The sequence below is a fragment of the Lissotriton vulgaris genome, chromosome 2_1 (assembly GCF_964263255.1).
Source record: "Lissotriton vulgaris chromosome 2_1, aLisVul1.2, whole genome shotgun sequence".
NCBI classification, from domain to species: Eukaryota; Metazoa; Chordata; class Amphibia; order Caudata; family Salamandridae; genus Lissotriton; species Lissotriton vulgaris.
Genome location: NC_141687.1, coordinates 515,764,998 through 515,791,030, shown reverse-complemented (window position 1 = coordinate 515,791,030; position 26,033 = coordinate 515,764,998). Strand labels below are relative to the sequence as shown.

Here is a 26,033-nt window from a genome sequence, read left to right as displayed (position 1 = left end):
GTGCAGCCCTATTAACTGCCCTCGCAAAGTCTACGCTAGCCTACGTGGCCATGCAAGGGGGGACGTTGGGGATGGCTGCAGACTAATCCGTCCACTCAATGACAGAGGCCCTGCTCTGTGGAGCATGGAAAAAACCCTGTGGATGGTGAACCCACTGGGGTCACGTCCTCCAGTAGAGGAACAGCCGGGGACGGAACCGGCGGCGCCCAACTTCGGGACGGCGCCGACTACCTCTGTAGAGGACTCGTCCAGCCGGGGTGACAGGTGCCTGTGGGGAGGAATGAAGTCGACTTGGAGTCGAACTCCATGTTGCAGCCACATCCAGCGACGATGCAGGGAGCCCCGCAGGACTGTGTGAAGATGCGCAAAGAGGGCTAGATGTCAGAGTGGGACGCCCATGCAGGCCGTGTCCCAGCGTCGTTGCGACCCCTGAATCGGAGTTAAGGCAATCGGTCGGCGCCGAGGGCTAACCTGCTGGTGAACCCCCAACCTGAATCCCTACTCCCCACTGTGGTGCCCTGAAGGCATGCCAGGGAGAGGGGGAGACCCAAAGAAGGGCTGAACCAGGAAATGGTGGATAGGCGTGGGTCGACTCCTGAGGGCTCACGTACGGTGAAGACTGTGAGCCGCGGCCCACAACGGCATGCTTGTGCGAGGTTGACGACCTTCGTGACTTCTTCCTGTGCGTACCTGCAGCAGGCGAACGGGGTCCACGGGAACGACTCTGGGATCTGCCTCGAGCATAGACCTCAGCGTGGGAGGAAGAACTGCGTCGTTTGGATCCTTCTGCCGGAGACTGGAGCCGGCGCCATAAGGACTCTGACCGGGACACCCGGGCAGACAACAGTTTCATTCGATGTTCCCGCAGGGACTACAGCTTCAGCTGCCGGCAGGCATCACGATTGTCAGAGTCGTGGTGATCGCCCAAGCACCACATACAGATCTCGTGTGGATCCGTTGCCGACATCTGCTGCGAACAGGGTGCACGTGATTTAAAGCCCGCGGGCATTGACACACTGCTCCAGATGTGAAAGGTGTCACGAAGGCCTGAACAAAAACAGGGTACAGGAACCGCTAAACTCCGAATCCGCGTTGGGAAGTGGAAAAGAAGAAAAGTTGGTGGGTTCTTATATGGCTACATTGACGTCACTTTGGACGTATCAGGACGGCGCAGGGCAATGCCTCCCCCGGTGAGCGGAGGTACTGCAGGGGAAAGTTTTCTAGATCCAGTCGTATGCCTGGGGATATTCTAAGTTAAGAAATCTGTGGCTAGATGTCGCTATAAGAGTCTAGAATATGTGGCATAGAGGAGCTGGTGGTTGCTGAATGGTCAGTGAGGCATCTGGTTGATTTTTTTTGTAAGACATTTGCCGAGTATGGTAGGAGGGAGATAGGTCTTTAGTTGGAAAGCATGATTGGGTTAGCGGATGGTTGAGCAGAGGAGTAACAGTTGTAAGTTTTCAAGTGTCCGAAGAGGTGACTGAGGCAAAGGAGGCATTCAGGATGGGTGTCAGCGCTTCGCTGATCGGTAGGAGACCTTTGGTAGAAGCATGGCGGGGGAAAGGGTCAAATGGGCCCTCTGAGTTTATGGTTTTCATGGTAGCAACAATTTCAACAATGGTGACAGTGGACCATGAGGTCAGAGTTCATTCTCCAGCTGTGATGGGAAGATGAGTTGCGTATATGGAGGTGATACTGTTAAGAAAGAATTTAGAGAGCTTTATGCAAAGGTCTCGTTAGGTGGTGATGTTGCTGGAGGTGGCAGGAGTCGCAGGAAAACTTTAATGATGGCAAAGATTTCCTTGCTGCTATTAGTGCCAGCGTTCTGCAAGAACTCTGCACTTGGTGTTCTGTATCTGCTGGTGGTAGCACCTTAGAGCTGATTTGTGGTGCCTTAACTTGTTATCCATTTGCCTGTAGTAGAGTTTCATTAGCCTGAGATCCTCTATGTACCAACTGGTCGTACGCCCTTGTGTTGAAAGATCTTGCCAGGTGTTAGGGGATCAGGGAGATGCCCTGAGCGTTCAGACACGATGGTGCAGAGCCTCCTAGCACTAGACTCATAACCCCACCCTTCCCTGTTTGTTGCAGTACTACATGGCAACAGTGTTGTCTGTGAAAACCTTCACCCATTTCATCTTGATGTTGGAGGAACACCTTCAGTGCAAAATGAATCACACACAACTACAACAAGTTGATGTGGAGATGAGCTTCCACCCAAGACCAGAGTGCTCTGATCTCCACCACTCCCAGATTATAACCCCCAAACCATCAATGATGCATTCATCATAACTGTTCATTCTGTTTGGGGTAGGGAGAAGCGTCTGCCACTGGTCCAAGTGCAGTCAAGCAGCCACCACCACAGAGCTTTTGCATTTTCCTTCCATAACTGGATGAAGTTTGACAGATGGCCTTGGTGCTGAGCTGATTGCAGCTTCAGAACCCAGTGCAGACCTCGCATGCACCACCTGGCTTGATCCTCAAGCAGAATGCAGGAGGCCAAGAGGATCCGAAGCCTCAGAGTTGCTCTCACTGAGATGCAAGTCAAAGGCTGGAACGTCAGAATCATAACCTGAATGTCCTGGACTCATTGAGGCAGAGGAATAGCTTGAAAAAGCACCGTATCCAGGATGGCTCTGATACAGGGGAGTAGCTGTGAAGTTATCAGGTGTGCCCTTGCACATAGATGGAGAGACCAAGCAATTTTAACAAGTTGGCTATCATCTGGAGGTGGTTGACGACTGTGGTAAGTCTGCTGTCGATAGCCAGTCCTCGAGCTATGGGAAGACTGGTATTCCCAAATGCTGCATATGTGCTGCAACCACCACCATTACTCTTATGAATACCAGAGGTGCACTGATCAGGCCAAAGGGGGCAACAGAGCACTGAAAGTGCTCTTGGCCTACCTGGAACCACAGAAAATGCCTGTAGGACTGTGTGAAAATATGTGTCCTGCAAGTGGAGCTACACCATTTAGTTTCCTGGACCCAGTGTTATGTTTCATACAGGTACCCAGATATAGGCTCAGGTAGTAGCCAAACCTTTCGCCTGTATTTCCCGTGGCATTACACTACATAACCTTCTTAGTACTGACCTTTTACCTAGTTACGGTACTGCTTAAATGACGTGGGGTTTTCTCTGAAAATTAGCTTCATTCATTTTGCATGAGGATTCTTAGAATCTCAGCACGACTACCAACTCCTGCATAATAACTATGTATAAAGGTCATTCCTTCAGTCATTCTAGTCCAACATGACACAGCAAGGTAGGTCTCCTGAGGGTACCACTTTGAGTAAATAAACACCAAATCTTTGCTGAGGCAGAGAGAGGAGAAAAATGACTTCCATGCTGACACACTGACATGAGACGCAGACACTCCAGCTGGCAGCAGTCTGACATCCCTCACGTGATGTCCATCTCCCGACCAAGACGGGGTCCCACAGTCTCTCACTTCAGGTAATGGGGTTGACTTTATCCAAGAGGGATTCTTGGCTCTACACCTACATACATGCTAGGTACACTTAGATACATCTAGTTAGGGTCGCATCGTAGGAGTACGCATTATCACTGTCATGTATTTCTATACCTGAAATTCATCCTGCAAAAAGACCCATCTCTATGTGCACATCAAACGCCACTAAAGATGTTTGCATACTTCAGGCTGCGTTCAGCAGTTAAGGATTCGTACAAGTCGTTCCCGGAAGAACCCACACCATTAAATGCACTATAGATACTCTTGACAGCACCTACACGAAAAAGTCTAGTCACACGACTATATACTGCTTCACAGAACGAACAGACTCTACGGCCTGATAGATCGCTCCAGAGGTGGGAGGAAACAACAGGTGAAACAATATCCGAAGAGGACTGGGCTACAGTTGTGCTCAATTACACTTACTTACTTACTTCAAATTGCAATTTACGGATCATTCTTTTTAAATGTATCCGTAACACATATTGATCAAAGGTCAAACTGCACCGATATGGCCTTAGAGCGGATGACAAATGTCTGCGCTGTACCACACCCCAGGCTGATTTTCTACGCATGGACATGCCCCAGTTTGCACACGTATTGGCAGGAAATCACAGATACATTATCGAACATGCTAGCCGAGCGCATTCCGAACACACCACTGGTGTGCCTGCTGGCTATCCGAAAACTTAAACTAGCTAAAAGACGTAAGTTCTTGGCAGTAACGCTTTTACTCGCCAAAACACGAATAGCTATGAAGTGGGGTAGCAAAAGACCACCTAGATTCAAAGACTGGATAACAGACATGATATACTGTAAAGAAACTCTGGGGGCGTATGCGGAGGAATTACATCAGGCCTCCAGACCCAAGGACTTCTGGCAACTGCTGACAGATTATCTGTAGCAGACACAAGACGACATTTGACTACAGGATATAGGGGTTAAAATAGACATGGGAGGGGGACATATGTAGACTTGGCAACGCTTAACACATTCAGTCCCAATGTAAATGACATATCAGGTCATAGCTATGGGGAGATTGAACCGGGAGAGCCTTTGTTTGTAATGTTTTTTAAATGAATAATGTATTGTATGCCGTGAATTGTATTATACGCCTCGTCTTTCTCTTCATCACTGTAAGTACAGGGCAACTATGACAAGTGTACAAAAGACAACATATGTTTAATGTACATTGTTGCTGCTTGGTGGAAAAAATAAATATTTCTATACCTGCCTGTATTCAGTGTTTTAGCACTATGGTAGGAATCTACCATCCTTTTACTCTGTTGGTGCTTATAATCATTTATATTTGTTTCGGTCTTATGGTTGTTTCAGCACACCTATTTTACACTAGATAGAAGCAAATTCAATAAATGCTTATTGAGAAAGTCCCCACCGTTTATTCTGTCTATCTCTCGGGGACAAAGTGAGTACAAGTGACTGAGCGAAAAGTACTGTACCGTTTCCACAATTCCTGATGGGACATAGTTGTCATGTTTGATAGTTGCCAAGAACTATTCTCTCCTAGGTAAGAGGAGTTTGCAGTGGCACTGTGAGCTAGCTGGTATACAGACGAACATACCCGGTAGGTGTGTCTGGAATCAGTCTAGACACCAATCCCACGGTCTAGGTTGTCTGAACGAGCAGATCCTATATAGGTTTATAGGAACTACACAACGCCAGGGAAGAGAGAACATGGGTAAGCGAGAGCTTTTTGAACTTGTCCTTACAGAGCAAATAGCTCAGAGGGTGGAGATCGAGGATGGGATAAAGGCCTCTGTCCTTTTTTGACACCAGATAGTAACAGGAGTAACAACCAGACCCAATATTTTGTGCCGGCACCCTCTCTAATGCTCCTTTGGCCAAAGAGTTTGAACTTCTCCATGGAGTTTGGACAAGTTTTCTCCGAAAGGTGTTGTGATGTGGGTAGCATGCCCTTAAGATAAGATAGAAACGGTGGGGAGCATCTGTGTTCTACTATCTGGAACGCCCTTTGGCTTGATGTGATGCTCCTCCATCAGGAGAGCTGAAAGGCTTGGGTAGAGGAACGCCCTTCTGACCTTAACACTGTCACATAACTCCCATGCCTTCCCATCCAAAGGGCAGGAAGGCCTGTTGCTGCTGCTGATGATTTTGCCATTGTCTCTTCTGATACCCCTTGTGAAGTCACTAAAGAGGCATTGCTCTTAGGGGAACTGCTGAGCAGGCTGAGCTAGGCCCAGAGAGTAAGCCATGGCCTTCCTCTTCTTAATTTTCTCAAGAGCAGTCAGCTTTCACCCCAAAAAGGTATGAGCCATCCAACAGAATGTCCATCAGAGAGTCCTTGAAATCTGATGAAACGCCCGTTGAGCCGATCCCGGCATGGGGCCCAAGCACCATTCTGGTCAAGACTGACCTACCCATGCAATCAATTCTGTTCAGGCCCGAACAAATGGTATATTTCGCAGCATATTTGCTATCGAGGATCAGATGCTGGAGTGTATGCCGGACCTCGCTTGAACAGCGGGCAAAGTTTCCGCCACTAAGTCCTGCAAGGTGTACAATGACTGTTGCAGGAGGTACTGACCGATCGTGAGGCAAGGCTAGCATTGGATGGAAAGCATTTCACAAAGTTTTCCATCTGCTTGGATTCCATGTCAGGTGGGGTGGGAGGGTAGCGAAGGAGCTGGGTTTGAGGCCGCTGGATGATGCCTAAACTACCAGGCTCTCTGGGGTAGGATGTTGCAGTAAGAAGTACAGGTCCTGAGAGCAGGCCTGTGCCGCCTTACTATCTGTTGATTAACTAGCAGGCCAGATCCTAGCGTTGCCTAGGTGCCCACCAATATGCCTGAAAGAGCGTTGTTGAAAGGCAGCAGAGGGTCCTCTGTTGTTGCTGTTGGGTTGAGGACTTCAGTTAAGACACTGATTTTAACTTCCAACATGGGCAGTGTCAAATGAAGGCCTTCCACTGCCCTCTCAATGACAGTGGCAAAAGATGCTGATTCCTCAGCCGCCACTGGGTTTAGAAAATGTAGTCCAATGTCAGGTTAGGTGTATAATCCACTGCCCTACCATATGTTCTCAAAAATATTGTGCTCCTCATAAAAGTCTTCACTGCCATCAACTTCACAGCAATGGTCAGAAAAATGATGTTCTAGGATAGGCTGAGCCTAAGACTCGAATGAAAAGATCAGATCTAGGTCCGGCATCGGTGAGAGTGCTGAGGTTCATGCTGGTGGCACAGTTCTCAGCACTGTGATTGGCATCAGATGTTGCGCTGATGCAGGAGCCTGTGGCACCCTGCTCAATGATGCTGCGCAAGTGGCGCGGTCTGTGTCAAGGAAGAATCAGGGGATGGACTCTGGCAGGCTTCCACCGTGGATCCTTAGGGCCCGAAGGCACTTCAGCAGGATCTCGTGAAGTAATAAAAATGATTTCCACAGCTTCTCTTAACTGGCAGAGTTCATCCGATGTACCAGTGCACTCAACAGAAATTCAGAGCAGAACCACTTCTGGAGCCAGTTCGAAGAACGGCTCTGCGGCGGAGAAGCACCCTGGGGAGTCATGTGAATTTAAATGGTGAAAGTAGCACAACGCCGGAGAGCCATTCTTGAGCTTTTTGTGGGACTTGTGTGATGTGTGACTTACCTGAACTTGGACATGGAGAAGTTACGAGTACAACCCATGGAGCTAGAGCACCATTGCACCTTGGACTTCAATTGCGATCAAGTCAGCTTTCATAACTTTCTTTGGAATTTGCCAACAGGGAGCTTGGCTCTTCGGTTTTGGCTAGCTTTTCAGTTAATTTTCATACAGCACTTGCAAAACTTAGTGTTGTGCGAGGATCCAAGGCACCAGAGGTAGACGTTGTGGGAACCATCACCGACATTTGTCAGTTATGATCACAACACAGCTTAAAATTGATCAGTTTAAGGGCTATATCTGCACATTAAGTACAATTTAGCAATATTTCACGAGGAGAATAAAGTCTGTCAGAAATAAACAGCGCTGATAGCTCCGGATCTGTGTCAGAAGGCATGTAAAGAAAAGAACTGACATCAACATGTGGCTGTGGCAGTCATATAGTGCCCCTGACAGCACATCCAGAATCTACATCTATGTTTAGGAAGCGCAGCGGACGAGCGCAGCAGGAGCGCCTAAGGCAAACCCGTCTGCGCCCGTCCGCGCCAAGACCGCGACAGGCGCAGGAGACCCTGTCCGCTCCTCCCCTCACATTCGCTACCAGCCCAGTGACCTCAAACATCTACAGGGCTCCAAGCACTGCCCCTGCATACTAGATCCTGCCACTCTTAACGGCTCAGTTAGCTGCAAGCTTTGCCGTTGGACCTCTACCAATTCAGGCCCCACTCTAGCTGCTCCATCACCCCCCAACGCTTCCAAGCCTTTACTCAAAGGAGGACTAATCAATGCACGATCCATGTGCAAACACAATCAAGACATACACGATCTCATCATCGACTTAGATCTTGATTGCCTAATGGTCACCGAAACCGGGTTAACGGAAGAGAGTAACCCCGATATTGCTATCGCCCTACCCCAAGGTTACTCGTTTTACAGACAAGACAGGGCTAAGGGGAGAGGTGGTGGGGTCGCCATTATACTTAGAAACAACTTTTCCTGTCATACTTTCAGTCTAGATCCACTGAAAAAAACAGAAGGCTTAGGTTTTTCAATTAAGTTAAATGAACACACCTCCTTCTCAGGCGGCCTCATTTATCGCCCACCCGGAAACGCCACTGAATTCCTTGACTCGTTATGTGACGCCTTGGGACATTTCTCCCTAAGATACTCACATTTTACCCTACTCGGCGACTTCAATTTACACCTTGAATCTAAAACCGACGCCCAATCCGTCAACTTTTCCCAAACTCTGGATATGTTTAAAATCCAGCAACTCGTCACTCTTCCTACTCACTCCCTTGGTCATACCCTTGATGGTGTATGCACCAATCTTTCTTCTTTAATCACCCTTCCCCCCTGCCACAGATCTGGTCGGATCACTCTCTGATCCCATTTCACATTAAGACTGCGAATCCGCCCTCTTGCAAGAAAGCCAACCCCCTCCTCACTAATTCCATCAACTGGAAAAAGGTCCAAGAAAACTTTAGCCTCAAACCCATAATGCCTTATCAATCCCCCACTCTATCAGGGAACGTCGAAACCGACGCCGACCTTTTGCACAACTGGATCTCTCGGGAAATTAAGTCCAGACTCCCCCCCAAGCGTCCTGGCTCCTCCCATCAAAAAACCAGAACCAAGGCCCCCTGGTTCACACCTGACCTAGCTAACGCTCATTTGCTATGCAGGAAAGCTGAACGTAAATGGCGCAAGACATACGATGAGGAAAATCGTCTTGCTTACACCCTAATAAGGAAAACGTATCTCTCTAAAATTAAATCAGCAAAAAAAACCTTTTACGTTAATGCCATTACAGATGCCAACCAAAAACAAAAGACGCTGTTTAAAATAGTAAAATCATTCACTCAACCCAAAGCTCTCTTACCGGAAATTCCCCCATCCCAGGATCTTTGCGATCAAATCTCTGACTATTTTGAAGATAAAATTGCCTCCATTCAAAACAATTTTCCCACCCCTGATACCCCTCCTGTCCCCCCCCCCACCGGACTCTAGCATTGGCATCCTCAGCAGCTTCTCACCGGCCACGCTAATGCAAACCAGAGAAATCATCCTGGCATGCAAATCTGGCTCGCCTTCTGATCCCTGTCCTCCAAAAATTCTGCACCAACTAATTGAGGAGCTGAATCCTATGATCAATCAAATAGTTAATTCCTCACTCCTCACAGGGTCTGTCCCTAGCCGATGGAAAAAGGGAATTGTCAAACCCCTTATGAAAAAGGCCAACAAATCCCCGACAGATCTGACCAACCTCCGCCCAATTTCCCTACTCCCTGCCTTAGGAAAAATAACGGAGCAACTAGTCTACAGACAGTTAAAACGCCACCTGGAAGAAAACCACATTCTCCACCCCAAACAATCAGGCTTCCGTCAAAAACATTCGACTGAAACTGCACTGATAGAACTATCAGATACCATCAAATTGTTACAAGACCAGAGGAAAAATTCCATTCTCATCCTCCTTGACTTATCAGCGGCGTTTGATACCATCTCCCACTCCATCCTCATCAGTAGATTGATGGATATAGGCGTCTCAGATACTGTTCTAGCTTAGTTTAAATCTTTCCTCACCGATCGCTCACAAACTGTCGCCCTAGGTCCCTTCCACTCGAAAGAGAAGACGGTCTCGTCTGGTGTACCACAGGGGTCCATCCTGAGCCCCCTCCTTTTCAATATTTATCTTATCCCACTCCTATCCCTGATCGATTCCTTTGGTATACCAGTCACCTCGTACGCCGATGACACACAACTCATCGTGCCTCTAGAGGACAACTCCACTGATGCCGAACTCAATCTCAAACTCTTTAACCGAAGTCTTCCGCTGGATGGACCGCAACAATTTAAAATGTAATTCCAGCAAAACTGAGATCCTTCCTATTGGAAAAAATGCTTCCTTCTGTCCTACCCTCTGGTGGCCAGATGATTCAGCCGCTCCCCCCCAGACTGTTACATCCGCCAGAAATCTTGGCGTTATCTTTGACTCCGACCTCTCCTTTGACATACACGCTAGAACGGTAGCTGGTAAATGCTTCGGAATCATCAAATCACTCAGAAAATTTTTCAACCTCCTCCCTACCGAGGCCAGGAAAACTGTGACAGTGGCGCTCATCATCTCCCGCCTAGATTATTGCAACAGCCTTCTGGCAGGGGCAAAAAAGAACATGCTATCTAAACTTCAAAGTGTGCTTCACTCCGCTGCCCGATTGGTACTCAGGCTACCCCGCAGAACCTCTATTTCTGCTGCCCTCCGTACACTGCACTGGCTACCTCTCCATAAGAGAATCCTCTTCAAAATTCTTTTCATCGCCTTCCGCGCCTTCAACAAAACCGGCCCTAAGTACCTCTCCAGACGATTTCCCCACTACACCCCCAGTCGTTCTCTTCGTTCGTCACATGATAATCTCATCCTCCCTACTAAATATAACTTAAAGACCAAGGGCGGCAAGGCCCTCAGCTCTCTGGCTATTAAGACATGGAACAACTTGCCCAAAACTCTCCGGCATCAGACGCTGGAAAAATCCTTCAGAAAGCTCTTAAAGACCTGGATTTTTAACATCCCCGATGACTACGCCAAAGCAGCCATCTAATCCCCCCTTCAACCTCAAGGTTTGACTAGTCAGAATCTGCAGCGCCAAGATGCTCCCTCCGGAGCGAACGTCGCGCTCTATAAATATACCCTCAAATATCAAAATATCAAATATCAAAATACAGACTCTATGGAGAGCAGCAGAATGCCACATGTCGAAGCACATGGGATTTGCTTTAAAGTTTCCAGATCCAGTCTGGTGCCTGGGCAAAACCACAAGGCGAGTAATCTGTAGTTTGAAGGCTCTATCAGAATAGTGTTGTACTGAATGTGAATTTTGACAGTTTTGCAATTCGCATTTCATGAATTGGCCATTTCCTTTTTTTGGGGGGTGTGACGCCACACTGTTTGGCCGTCCTCTGATTTGCATAAACAAATAATTATTAGATTTAAACAAACATATATTATCCAACAACAGAATATTGCTACATTATCAAAGACAAAATAAAGCAGAAGGATTAAAATATAGTCTAGGAATGACAGTTTATAATTTATATTTAGATTGGATGCTTCTAATTTTCATTGATTTTAGACAAGAACTCATGAGGGTGATGGTTTGCCTCTTTGAATTAGATTCAATTAAGTCCATGAACTTGGCAAAATTCACTTTGCTAATTCATGCTTCATTTTGGAAGATGAAAAAGACATTTTAAACTAACGTTTTTGTGATGTATGGAGATCTTTGAAAATTTGCTATTGTGAGGTGTTTGTCGCTGTGTCAAAACAAATTGTGGTTTGTGATAATATTTATTCATTTCATAAAACAGATAAAGAGAGCACTAGCAATCAAGAGTACACATTCTTTCGTCAGATGCATATAAAGAAGATACATCTGATGGAAGAATCTCTGTGGTCTAGAAGGTTTATGTACTTTCCCATATTTGTATATGTTTGGGGTTATTGTAAAGGTATCACCACTAACATACCAAATATACAACACATTAACATTCATTCTGATGCCAAATGGGATCAGGCTGTACATTTCTCTTCCTCCAGTGTACATTATCAATCAATCAATGATCTAAAGCTATTGATCAGCTGTAACACTTTCACTCATGTAAAAAAAAGAAGACCACAACTTTAAGCGATGCATTCAAAAGTTCATGAGGAGAACGGGATTACTAATTCTTGGAATGTATTGTATGGATTTACCGGAAAACAATTCCAAAGCTATCGGTTTACAGAAAGTGAATGATGTAGTAAGTAAAGCAGTCCATTTTATGTACCTTAAGCATGACGGTGAAAGCTCCCTGGACGTCTCCTTTCTTCTCTAAGAGGTAGGCAGATGCTTCATGTAGCTTATGTTTCTGGGTAATCTGTAAGAAGTAAATCATTTGGTAAAAATAATTTTAAAAAGGAGTTGGTTTGCGTTGCAACATACATTGGAAACATAACATGGTTGGAATTCCCATCTTAAATTATTTCATTGGTATGTTTCACTGACAAACACAAATGTATTAATATAGAGAAAGAAAAGGAAAAAAGAAAAATCAATTACTCCAAATAAAGATCAAAACTTCTAGCCAATCATTTAATTTAAACAGACTGCTAACCTGCACCTTCTTATATACCCTCTTAAAGATTTCCTTAAAATGAACCATACAACTAAAACGTTGCTACCTTATACATGTATGGTGGACACCACTGCTTTAATAACATCAACTGCAGAAAAACCTCCATCTGAGGTTATGCACAATGTCTTGCTTATTGACATCAGATTCATTTAATACAATTATATATGTATAAACCCTGGTAGACAATGGGAAACTTGCACATTCTCAACCTCCAGTTTCACATCTATGCCAAGAGGCTCCATTAGCAACAGACATATCACGCTGCCTTCAGAAGTACCCAGTTTCACACACAAACTAGGATAAGACATACTAAAAACCTTTTACAGCTCTGCTATGTCACCAAAACTCAGGAGTAAAGACAAAGCTTTGTTCCATTTTTGAGATTGACAAATCGAAATAGCTGAGGCTGCTCAAAAATGGAACAAATACAGTCTTTCTATTGAGTAAATAGCAGGATCCTTTCCAATCCTTTAATCAGGAAAAAAACAATGATCTACTGTAGGAGAGTAGGATCTGCTTTCATGGATACCCCCAATTGTTGCTGTTGTCAATCTGTTTTTTCGACTAGTCTGACTGTGATCCTGTTAATCAGGACCCCAGTCACTTTCCTCTCTCCCTAAATTGCACTTGGTAAGTACTTTGGTACCTTCCTAATTAGTTACTGGTGAACCATGCAAAGTCCCTAGTGTAAGGCACTGAGTTAGCCAGGGCATCGGTACACCAGAGGTCTACCGTGGGCTGGAGCATGTATTATGCCACCCATGGGAGACCACTCAAACTGTGACTACAAGCCTGTCATTGCAGCCTGTGTGAGCTGGTGCTAGCACCACTCACAACAGGTATAAGTTTTCTTATATCTGAGGTCACTGAACTTAAAACCTATTAGTCACCCCGAAGGTAGGCCTTTCAACCCTGAAGGCTTGGTTAGAAGAGTGAGGGTGCCCTGCATGAGCAGGTCAACCCCTACAAACCTAGGAGTCGATTCTCCTGGCGTTGTATGTGCGGTCAGCCATTTTAGACATATAGAAAACATCAAGTAAATTTACGAGATATCTAACTATGTATTGGTTACACCGAAAACGGCGTTGGATGTAGGATCACATGTACTGGGGGGTTCCCCTAGGCAGCCACCCTGTATTCCCGGTACCAGCCTTTCAGGGTCTAACAGCAAACTAGTGCTGCTGCCAAACATAGACAGGCTTCTGCCCTCCTGCTGTTGAGCTAGGCTCGAGCAGGGTGAGGTAGGACAATAGGTTTCCTAATGGGCCCAACCATGCCTCCCGGCTTTGCGGACTGATTTGTTAGGGCTAGGGTTACTCCCCTTTTTTTGTGGGCCCTAGTTATGAACACATTTTTGTGAGTTACTTCGTGGCTCTGCGCTTCTGACGTGGAAAAAAACTAGTATTTTGGGGTAGCGCCTATATAGGTGACTGGGTCGTCCTAACCGACGCAAGCAATGCCGACGTCACGCGGAAACAAATGGAGCCATCCGACAGCGTGCGCGAGGGATATTGCTCAAGCAAAAGTTTCCGGTTCCAGCCTGACACCTGGGAAATTCAAAGATAAGTATTCTGAAGCTAGATAGAGTCTCTACCAGATAATGCCTTACCGTAGGTAAGTAACTTGTTCTTAAAGTAGAGACTCTATCTAACTGCAGTTGCCTCACCAACCCACCCTCCTTTCCATTCTGTGGAATAGACTCATACTGTTAATAAAAATCCAATCCCCAGATCTGCACACTGGTATATTCTGATTTCTATGGACTACGCATCCAATAAAAGCAGATGGAAATCAGATGGAAACTGACAGCAGCACGTGGAGGTAGTGCAGATATAGCGATTCCATCATCATATCCGAGCCAGAACTGAACCGACGCAGAGCCGCACATTGCCACCTCTTGACGCATGAGGAAATTGCTATAGAAAATTGTTTAGATCCAGTCTGGCGCTTGGGGCTATTCACAAGGTGAGGAATCTATGGTTAGATAGATTCTATGTCAGGACCGGAGGCTTCAGATTATGCTTTTCTCTCTTCGCTGTTTATTAACATAACATCGCACAGCAGCCAGAAAAGCATCAAAACTTGAAACATTTTAGTATTCCCAACACAGGAATATCAGAAAACATTGCAATAACATCGTTTAATAACTACAAATCCCATGAGATGAACATTAGGCAGTCCTTCTTTAGTGTCCATAAATCCCAATATAAGGCGTCCAACCAACAAACTCCTCCTCTTTCTTCGCTGCTTCGCAGCCAGTTAAGTGCTATTCTCCCTCTCTTGCACATTTGTGTTTGTTGAGGTTTTTTGTGTATTCTATTTGCATTGATTGTTGCTTTGGGGGGCCTGTGGGGTTTTCTTCCCTTCCAGAGCCCCTTCCATCGCGGGGACGCCTTCGCCCCTTACGCGATGTCTCCGTGTATTCCGCGGTCTTGAGTTCACCGCTAGAGGGCGCCGTTGCGTCTCGCCTGCCCGCGCGCAGCTTTCGTCTTACTGATTGGAGCCGCGCTGGGGAGTCGACATCGCAGGTGCCCTGCTGCCGCCTAACCCTGACGCCCTCTTGGGTTGTACTGTCCCGTGCTTGAACGCCCCGGTGGGGTCTGTATTAGTGGTTGTAACCACGTTGCCGCCTGCGGGCGATTTTCAGCACCCTTTTCTGCATCAGCTTCCGCTGGGGTGTTCCCCGCTCGAGCGCGATGGGAGGCGGTGCGACCCCGTCTCTGGAGAGAGGGTCTGCGCGCTGTTAAGGCTGGTGCTGCCTTTTAATTGCCCGGTTCCACCGGCCTACAACCCTTGCCAACCTTCGGTTGGCCCACGCGTGGCCGTCTGTGTACGCCATCGGAACTCTCAGATTCTACTTTCTTATCTACTGCGTGGTGGACGCCATGGCTGAGGGGTACTACGTCGAGGAGGAGGAGTCTCACCAATACCTCCAGGACGACGAGTTCTATGCGGCTGTGGACCAGTCGATTTACCGGTGTGTGCAGGAAATCGTTGGGCCTATGGAGGACAGACTGTCAGCCCGCATTGTCTTGGAATGTGACAAGTTGGCACCGGCCCTAAGGGGTTCCCCCGCCAACGACCCTGGCCAGCCTCCGGCGGCCAAAAAGTCACGTGGGGACGCAGGTCCCAGTGGTTCACAAGGTGTGGACAAGGACGCTTTTGAGCGCCTACGCGACGCTTTCTTGGCTAAAGCGTCTGGGTCGGCCTCCGAGGCGCCTCCGCCTCAGACCCCTTCTACACCGGCGAACGTTGTCCCGGCCTTCCCGGGGGGGGGGCTTCCCCCGCGGATACGGACGACGACGACGACGAGGACTCCGTGCGGTCATGGCGACCGGCGTCCAATTCAACGGAGTTGCCCAAGGACACCTCGGGCATGCTGGAACCGGACGAAATCATGCACCCGCGGTCGGCCGCCTGGGCGCCTGGTGACAAGGTGGCGCAGTTTGTGGCGGGCCGCCTCCGCAAGCCCTTGGAGAAGGAGGCGCGCAGCTGTTTGAGGGGCGAATGTCCTCGCCCGACTCTGGATGGGAAGGTGGCCATGACGCCGTAACTCGATGGGAAAATGGCCACCTTCATGGCGAAGTTCGTCAAGGACCCCCGGAAGGGGATCGACCGTTCCTGGCGCTCCTGCCAGGACAAGCTCTTAGACACCATTGGCCCCCTCACCAAGATTCTCGATATGGCCGAGGAAGCCAAGGTGTCGGGCAGCGCCATTTGCCCGGAAGTACTGTCAACTGGGCGCAGCGGGCGGTTATCTTTATGGGGAATGCCAACTGTGCCCTTTCGACCGAACGGCGTCGGTCGCTGCTGATAAAATTGGATCCCAAGTTGGGCGATTTGGCTTCGTCGGAAGCTGGCGCTGTTGCCCAGGGAGGGCTCTTTGGCGAGCCATTCATGAAAGAACTGGGGAAGTTTGTTTCCACCTTCACCTCCCTGGATAAGGCCCAGTCAACCATCAAGCGGGTCTTCCACCAGCGTTTTTCCCGGGGGGCTGGTCGTGGTAGGGGCCTCACGACCGGCCGTGGTGGTTAGCAACAGCCCGGAAAAGGGCATGGCTCCGGCAGAGGAGGCTACAACTCCTCCGCGAATTACAACAACTTCTACCCCACCAGAGGTCAGCGTTTCAGAGGACGCGGAAATTTCGGGAACGCCTCCGGCGGCAACAATTCACACGGTGAGTGTTATCCCTGCGGATCAGGTTGTTATTGGGGGGAGGTTGGCATGTTTTCCCCAAGCGTGGGAGGCTATTACAACGGACGCATGGGTCCTTCAGACCGTGCGGGGGTTCCGCATAGAGTTTAACGACCAGCCGTGCCAGGCGGAGCCTCCTCGGCCCATAACATTTTCCCAATCGGACGCGCTCTTGATCGACGAAGAAGTCTCGGCGCTGCTGCGCAAGGGGGCTATTTGTCGAACAACGCGCCACCCCCGGGGTTTCCTGAGCAATATTTTTCTTGTGGAAAAGGTGGACGGGGGCAGACGACCAGTCATCAACCTCAGGGAGTTCAATGGCTGGGTGGTGTACAACCATTTCAAGATGGAGGGCATCCATCTTTTGAGGGACGTTTTGCTCCCGAACGACTGGATGGTCCGTCTGGACCTAAAGGATGCGTATCTGGTGGTTCCGATTTACCCCCCGCATCGTCGTTTCCTTCAGTTTTGCTGGAAGGATATGGTGTTCGAGTTCAAGGCCCTTCCGTTCGGTCTTCCCTCGGCCCCGTAGTGCTTTACAAAAATTCTGCACCCGGCCATCGAATCCCTACGGAGTCAGGGGATTCGGCTTATCGTCTATCTGGACGACATCTTGCTGTTGGGCCAGGACCCGAGCAAGTTGGCCGCCCATCTGTCTCAGACGGTCTCCCTGTTACAAGGTCTGGGGTTTATTGTCAACAGGGAGGAGTCGGTTTTCACCCCCGCCCAGCAAATGGTGTTCCTGGGCTTTGTGGTGGACTCTGTGAAATCGACTATTAGTTTGCCGTCCAGAAAGATGCCCAAAATCAAGCATGTGCTTCGGCAAACTATCTCCAAATCACACACCTCCCTCCGCCGGCAGGTGGCCAGAGTAGTAGGCCTTCTCTCATCGTCCATTCAGGCGATATTCCCGGGCCCTCTTCACTATCGGGCTCTTCAGCCACTGAAAGCGCACCATTTGCGCAGGGGGCTATCCTACGACCGCTTGATCCCCCTGTCGGTGGAGGTCAAAGAGGAAATGTCTTGGTGGCTCGCCCACATGGAGGCATGGAACGGCCGCGTGATTTTCGGGTCCGTTCCGGACTTGGTGATCGAGTCGGACGCCAGCAGGTCTGGCTGGGGCGCCCGCTGCGGGGATTTCTCCACAGGCGGCGCTTGGTCGTCCGACGAACAGCAACTTCACATCAACTGCTTGGAACTTCTAGCAGGTTTGTTCGCCGTCCGTTGCTGGACGAGGGACTCGGTGAAGTCATGCGTCCTTCTGCGGATGGACAATGTCTCAGCGGTTCGGTATGTGAACCACTTAGGGGGTCCGCGATCAAGAGCCCTTGCGGACCTGGCGAAAGACTTTTGGGATTATTGTCTCGCCCATCAAGTCTCGGTTACGGCAGAATACCTGCCGGGTCGGGCCAATCAGGTGGCGGATTGGCACTCGAGGTACCTTCGAGACTCCAGCCTGTGGAAGCTGGATGTTCAAGTGTTCCGCTGGCTGGCAGCGTGCTGGGGACCGTTTTCCATAGACCTGTTTGCGTCCCGTCTGGACTTCCAGCTCCCGAGGTTCTTCAGCTGGAGACCGGATCCCTTGGCGGAAGCGACGGATGCGTTCCTCCAAGACTGGAGTCAGCAACGGCCGTATGCCTTCCCGCCTTTCTCCATGATAGTACGGGCCGCGGCCCAGATTCGCCGTCAGATGGCGGACGTGGTGATGGTGACGCCCGTGTGGAGGTCGCAAGTGTGGTTTCCAGTTCTTCTGGAACTTTCCTGGGATTCTCCAATCCTACTCCCCCGGCTTCCTCGTCTTCTCCTCAATCCAGACGGGGTCCCTCACCATCTCCTCCAGGGTTCTCTCTGCCTCATGGCATGGAGGCTTTCAGGCGACGTTGGTCGCTCCCTGGCCTTTCGAACTCAGCTCAGCATTTTTTGTCCAAGGCCTGGGCAGGCAGCACTGCCAAGAGGTATAGATCGGCTTGGACCAGGTGGGTTCGTTGGTGTCTTCGACGGGGTTTGGATCCCATGGTCGCAGGCCTCTTTCCTATCCTGAATTTTCTTGCAGAACTCTCTACCTCCGGCTTAGCATACCGGACGATCAATACGATACGTTCTGCCATATCAGCGGCTCATGTGCAGATAGATGGAGTGGCGGTTGGCGAGCATCCCCTGGTATGTCGACTCCTTAGAGGAGTGCGTCTGGCTTTACCGCTGGAGCCACAGTATTCCGTCCTGTGGGATGTTAACGTGGTATTGAACCTTTTTCTTTCCTGGCAGCCTAACAAGTATCTTTCCTTAAAAGAACTGTCAGCTAAACTGGCGATGCTCCTGTGCTTAGTGTCTTGTCGCAGGGTGTCTGGTGTGCGTGCCCTGGATGTCACGGCGAGAGCGTTCTCCCCGGATGGGGTGACCTTTACCGTGGGCCGACGCACGAAATCGGCTACGAGGTCTATTTCCTATCCGGCATTTGCAGATGCCCCTAAGTTGTGTGTGGTACAGTGTTTGAAAACCTACGAGGATGTTACAACGGAACTTCGCCCTCCGGGTGAGCGGCAGTTGCTGATTGCGCTGCGTAAACCGCACAAGGCTGTCTCTTCCCCCACTATAGCCCGGTGGGTGCGTTGGGTAATGCAGGAAGCTGGTAATGATACGAGGCAGTTCGGAGCTCACTCAGCAAGAGGGGCCATGGCCTCAAAAGCTTTTGCCCTTGGGGCACGATTAGAAGACCTCATGCGCGCTGCGGACTGGTCTTCGGATTCCACCTTCAAAAGGTTCTATTTTAAGCCAGTGGTGGATATTGCTAGTTTGGTGGTGGACAAGCTTTAAACGAGCATAATCTGAAGCCACCGGTCCTGACATAGAATCGAAATTTGCCTAGTGTAGTAAGAGTAAGTTTCAATTCTATTAAGGACACAGAGGCGAGGATTATCCCACCCATACCTCCTGCGGATATCCCGCCCGTACTGGAGTAAGTAATCCGTTTTCCGACTTGCAGTATGGTTACTGTTTCTTGGGTTGCATGTCGATTGACTTGATGCTCTGCTTTGTTGATTTGCCTTCAGGCTTAGCGGGTATGGCTTAGCTCACGCTGTTCTTTTTTCCGCCAGGGAATGATGGTGCAAACGAGATGCTTGAGACTTTGGCCTGGCTCGCCACGAAGAAAGAGGAGGAGTTCGTTGGTTGGACGCCTTATATTGGGATTTATGGACACTAAAGAAGGACTGCCTAATGTTCATCTCATGGGATTTGTAGTTATTAAACGATGTTATTGCAATGTTTCTGATATCCCTGTGTTGGGAATACTAAAATTTCTCAAGTTTTGATGCTTTTCTGGCTGCTGTGCGATGTTATGTTAATAAACAGCGAAGAGAGAAAAGCATAATCCTCGCCTCCGTGTCCTTAATAGAATTGAAACTTACCGTTACTACACTAGGCAAATTTCGATTCTCTAGTAGAAAAAACAATACTGAAAGTAAGTAGCTTGTTCTTTTAAGCTCTGATTTATGTCTATATTGAATTTTGGCAGGATATTTTGCTGGTCTGTTCAAAACTATTGTAAAATCTACAAAAGTTAACTTTCTGGAGAATGATATTGGGCAACTCTCGTTTTATCACTTCACTGCATCACCTTGATGATAAGAGACATCTCCATGGAGTGCATGATTAAAAAGTATATGTAGGAGGCTGGCTTAGTATATGGTGCACACTTATTTAAGTGATGCACCCTGAACAAATTCAGACAACCCTTATGGTGATTTTAGCGGTCTTAGATAACAGTAGAAAGCTCTCTAAGTGGTAGTTGTGGAGAGCAGCCTTCAGGCTTAGTCCAGAAGGAGTGTAAAGCAGCTTGTTATACCAGTACTAATCATAAAGGGTAGGTTAAGTAAAAAAGAACCACACAGAGTAGTTAAAAAAAGATGTATTTATTATAAACACTCACTAACATGTTGAGATATCTCCTATCAGGAAATCTGGCCACAATACACACAATACTTCAACATTAGGTTAGTAGCACAAATACAGAGTGGTCTCCAGGGGTAGACCAAACCATATACTATTAAAGTGGAATGCAAACTGGGACCAAAGTCTAGACTGGACCCAGAAGACTTAGAAGAGTCAGGGGCCCAAGGAAACATCCAAGGTAGGTACCCAGGAACCCCACTGAGGCCTTCTGCAGAGTGGAAACAAGACAGCAGATTTGATACAAGTCAATGAGGAAGAAGCTGTTGCAGTTTTAAAAAGGACACTTCTCAGAGGAACCTGAAGAAACCCTGTGGAAAATTGGAAGGTTGGAGAGTCACCCCACCTATGCATAACCCAACAACCAGGATACTTAAACCAGCGAAGCCGAGTGCATAGGTGTGGAGTGACATCGGAAACCACCGTAGACCACAATGGAGGACGTCAGTGAAGATGCCGCAGGTGATGAAGGTGAAAGAGTCTGGTGGAATCCAAGGGTGGATTCTTGAAGAGGAGTACCTGCAGGCAGAGGGGACAGAGTCTACACCAATCTGAAGTGGCTAGGAGGCACTGGAATACCAATGACCGTCGATGAACAAAGATGCAGGAGAGTAGACGGTGCCCTTGTTGCTGCAGCTGTGAGGACCAGGTGGCGCCGTGGATGACCAGGAGCCATTCATGAGCTGTCCTACATCAGAAGTCGAGAGTCAGCGGGTCTGTGTCCAGAATAGATCACTAACAAATCTTGGCAGCAGCAACAGACAAAGAAAGCAAAGAAGGTGCAGTGTCGAGAGCAGCAAGGTCTAAGAGAATCACCATGGGCAGGAGAGTCAGAGTAGGCCCTGAGCAAGCCCCCTGGAGCCAAAGAAGACCCTCAAGAGGACCCACAGGCAGAAGGCACAGGATTCACAAGAGGACCTCGTGCAGCTCACCAAGAATGCAGGCCCACGGTGCAGAGGATGCAGTGAGGACGAAGATCATGGTAGCAGGAGATCTCTGAAGAGTATAGTCAACAAGCCTTGGCAATGACAAGTCAACACAGTGCAAAGGGTACTGGACCAGAGGTTCCGAAGAGGGATACTGACTTCAAACTTACGGAGAAGACAGTGCAGGCCTCGAGGTAGTTGCAGAACCACCACCTGTATTGCTGAACCCTTCGGAGTCTGTGGGACGTCAGGAGAAGCAGACCTGTCAGTTTAGTTGCGGTGCCTGCAGATGCAGGCGAGTGACTCCTTCACTCTAAAAAGGGAGATTCCTTCGGATGTCGTGTGTGAGAAGTTGGCCTGATATATGATGCTCACTAATTTTAGTGATCACCTTGTATCAGTCCAAACAACCCTTATGGTGATTGGTTGTAAGTCAACCTTATAGAGCAGCTATCCTAATGGTAGCATGGACAAAGCAGTCTTAGGCTAAACTCTTTTGGCATGTGAAGCCAGCTGTTTTACCACATATAACCCCTTGAATACCAAATGAAAGGACACCACACAGGTAGTTATGAAAATAAACAAGATATTTATTAACTAACAAAGACCTCTGAACTCTTTATGAGATCAGAGGGCTAAGCACATGACCAGACTCTTAACAAAAATACGTTAAGTTGCACAAGTTACAATGTTGCCCTAGGGGCGCAACAAACCATATACTAAACAAATGGTATCAGGAAGTCGATAGAAGGAATGGAGCTGTCCAGAGGCTGAAGGATTGCTGGGACTACACTACCCTAACTTTAGGTAAGTAATAGGAGGCCCACGGAATGCGTGTGCAGAGTGTGAACTCACACACGTGATGCGTAACAACGTCTATGGACAGTACAGTTCAAGAAAAAGGTGAGTACGGACAATCCTGACTAGTTAGTTAGGACTAAAACGACTGAATCTGGACACTAGGAGAGTCATTCTACCCTTGTTCACCGAAATGCTCTCGTTACCTCACCCACGGGCTGCGGGTGCATAGGTGCGAAGTCGTGTCGGTTTCTGGGTTGAAGTCTATGGAGCCTGAAAGAAAATATGCTGCAGGCAACCGGGAGGAAGATGTCCGATGTGATCCAAGGGTGGATCAGGAATGCTGAAGATCTGAAAGCAGAGGGGACAATGTCACTAGCCAGTGACTGGAGTGGAACCAGGGAGGAACCAGATGCTGTTGTCGCGATCAGGTGAAGAGTGGACACTTGTCTCTGCAGCCACGTGGACCAGGTGGTGTCTTCGACGACAAGGATGGAGGCACGAGCTGTCCCACGCAGGCTCTCGCTGTCGGCGGTGTTAGTTCCGGATTCGGTGTCAACAGACCTTGGCAAAGGCAACCCACGCAGTCGGTGGAAAAGGCGTCTGGTGTGGACCAGGAGGGTCCGGGGTGCTTCTCCTTTGCAGGGAAGCAAGGGCCAGTCTGGAGCAACCAGACCAGCGGTGTTGATGTCGTGGATCGTCATCTAGGAGGCCACTAGCCAGCCGGCAAGTGACCAGACAACGCGTCAAGCAGGAAACAGGCAGAAGGGCCCCACGCAGATCTCGTGGATGCTGGAGGGCTGGTCTTCGGTGCAGGAGCTGCTCGGGGCTGGGGCTTCTCAGTCCCCAAAGGTTACCTTAGAAGTCGTGCTGGAGCGAAGTGCTGCTTCTTCCAAGATGGCCGGTCCCACGTGTCTCGTCGCACCCACGGATCTCAGCTGTGCTGCAGATATAGTAAGAGGTCGGAGAGGTCTGGGAATCCGGATCTCGTCAGGCTCTGAAGTCTGGGTCCTCGAGGGAAGACGACAAAGGGAAGCCGCTGGACGCTGATGGTGCCTGCTTGCGCAGGGTGGCCACTCCTTGCCCACAAGGGAGATTTCATCAGTCTTCTGTTCAGAAAGTCGAAGTCAAGAGTTTCTTGCAGAGTTTCACTTCAGGATTAATCTAATTTGGAATGGGACCAGCTCCTACCTTTATCCTCCCAAGGCAGGAAACCCTTTGTCCAAGCCTCCCTCGCTGGAAGGACTCCCAACAGCAGGAGGTTGTCTGTGTTGGCAGCATCCATTTTGTGATGCTGAGGCTCGAGTTAACTTTAACCGGGCCTCACAGTTACATACATGTCGTGTCCCCCTAGAAGGGTGGAATGCTACCCCCATCGCCAGAACTGGTGAGGGGGTAGTATTCCAATTCGTATGACACCTTACTCGACATGTTTTGATAATGCTATGCCAAAGTTAGCAATAACCGCAGGGTTATAATGCACTTAAGAGTATATGGTATAGCGTTATCATGGAAACAGCTAAAGGACTTGGTTCTGGAAGCTGCAGACAGGCTCAGCTCATGCCATAGCACTATCTCACATAATTCCAAGCACTCTGCCTTCAGGATTGATAAGGCCTGCCATAGAAGTGACTGATAGGAGGATATGTGTCCATTTTGGGGTTAGATATAGGTATACTATAACAAAGCAAAGGGTGATTACACCACCTTGATTGATCAGCCAGTTTTGTCAGATTGGATGGCCAGCCAGGGGTGGCATAATACATGCTGCAGCCCCTGGTAGGCCCTGAGTGCACCTATGCCCTGGGTACCTAAGGTACACTGTACCGGGACTGATAAGGTGACCCAGTATCCAATTAGATATGCACCTAAGGTACATGGATGTCAATTTAGAGAGAGACAGCTAGGCTGTGGGTCTGATTAGCAAGCCCACAGCCAGGGAAAGTCGTAAACCAGTGAAGCAAAAAGCAAAAATTGGGGGTGACCAGAGGATTGCAGACCCCACTCTCCTACATGTTCCACCTGCAGGAGTATACCGACTTTGTGGAGGGATGCCTGGCTGCCAGAATGACATTACAGACTTCAGGAGGCAAGTCAAATGGCCTCAACTGTCGCCGCTCAATTTCCAAGCATGGAGGTGGAGACTGGACAGGTTCGGGTGGAGGACCGTCCCCTGCTGCTGCGACAGAAGGTCCTCCTGAAGAGGCAGACGAACCGGGGGATCGACTGACATACTGAGTAGCTCGGGATACCAGTACCTTCGTGTCAAGTCCGGAGCCACAAGGATGACTTGGGCCTGGTCGCGTTTGATCTTCTTCATCACTCTGGGCAGAAATGGTATAGGCAGAAAGGCGTACAACAGACCGCAACTCCACTCGCGACGAAAAGCGTCTCCGAGCAAATGCCGCCTTGGAAATTCCAACGCCCAGAACTGATGACATTGCGCGTTCTCTTCGAAGCACCCGACCTGCTAGAGCCCCCAGACGGGTCCGCTGGGCCCGAAGGCGCCGCGGAGCACGTCGGAGGAGAGAGGGACCTCATGGCCATGAGGAAGCGCTCGATCTCCTCCGGTGTCGCTTGCCGCCCAGTGACCGGAGGGTATGGGGCAGGCCGCGATGCCCGCGACTCCGACAGAGCCACGTGGGTGGTGTCCCCCGAACCCCCGGCCGCGTCGCTCGAGCGTCAGGGGTAGTCCGAAGAGAGATGACGTCTCTTCGACTTCTTGTGCTTACCGGACGACTTCGAGCCTGAAGAGTGATGGCGACTCCTCCCGGAGCTATGATGGCTCCGACCCCACGACCGGTCCCTCGACCTCCGTCCGGACCGGGACCTCTCGCGGCGCGGGCCGACTGCCGGAGTTCGAGCCGCTTGCGGGACAGCTCCCGTTTAGCTTTCCATGTCAGGGCTCAGCAGTCGGAACAGGCCTTGTCGTCATGGTCGACGCCGAGACAGTGAAAGCACCGGCGGTGAGGGTCTGTTACCGACATCAGCCGGTCACAGTCCTCACAGGGTTTGAAACCTGGCACCCCTACCGGCACCATTCGGAGTCGAAGACTCGAAAATGATCAAAAGGGATCGTAAAAAGTTTAGTTAAAAAATGACTAAGGTACAACTTTTTCCGGATCTGCGCTGCTGGCGCGGAAAAAAGAAGAACTGACGTCAGCGCGCGGAGGCGGCGTCAAAGTACTCCGACAACATCATCACGGCGCCCGCGACGCCGACGACGGACGCAGACCCGCAGAGGATGCCTCCCGACGCGCAAGGGTACGGATCCAATCTGTAGCCTGGGGATATTCTAAGGTAAGGAATCTAATACTAACCTGTTTCTTTCAGATACGCTATTCAACGATCAACATGGCATAGCAATTTCTAGTTTCTTTAAACAACTACCCTCTCCCGCTAAGTGTCCAGGAGGAATACGGCTTCCCGATCTGGGTATGGTGCAATGGATGAAATCCTATTTTTCAGCATTTACTGTACCTGAATAGTTTCCTCAAGTCTGTAATGCTCTAGGATGTGCAGTATCTCGGTCACTTGGCTCGGATTGTATTGGCACAACAGATCAATGTACAATTCACTAACACCAGGATTTAGCTGCAATACATCCGGGTTTACTTGTAAGCCTTCCCTAAAAATACAAAATAAAATAAACATTTGAATATTTCATAAATATTTGTGAAATAATTTGCTTAGAGGAAAATATCTGTAAAAAATTAATATTATACCGTTTCAATAATCATGAATACTTGCAATAAAAACGGGAAGTCTAGTTTATTATCAATTCTCAATAAGTGCAGTCCTCACACAACTTTAATGGTTTCTCCGCTGCTCTTGATGAGACCTAAACAAGGTGAAAATGGTGTGTTTTGTTGGCTACTGAACAGCAGCCACTGTCAAAT

General features: G+C 49.0%; 1 protein-coding gene across 1 annotated transcript in view; it reads right to left on the bottom strand.

Moving 5' to 3' along the window:
• Positions 1-26,033, bottom strand: part of VPS8 (VPS8 subunit of CORVET complex) — a 1,704,823-nt gene that overhangs the window by 670,197 nt on the left and 1,008,593 nt on the right. The window contains exons 35-36 of the mRNA XM_086955430.1: positions 25,615-25,762; positions 11,921-12,010 (exon numbers count right to left, since the gene is read on the bottom strand). Coding sequence (XP_086811556.1) covers positions 11,921-12,010; positions 25,615-25,762 — 238 coding nt within the window. The remainder of the gene's footprint in view (positions 1-11,920; positions 12,011-25,614; positions 25,763-26,033) is intronic.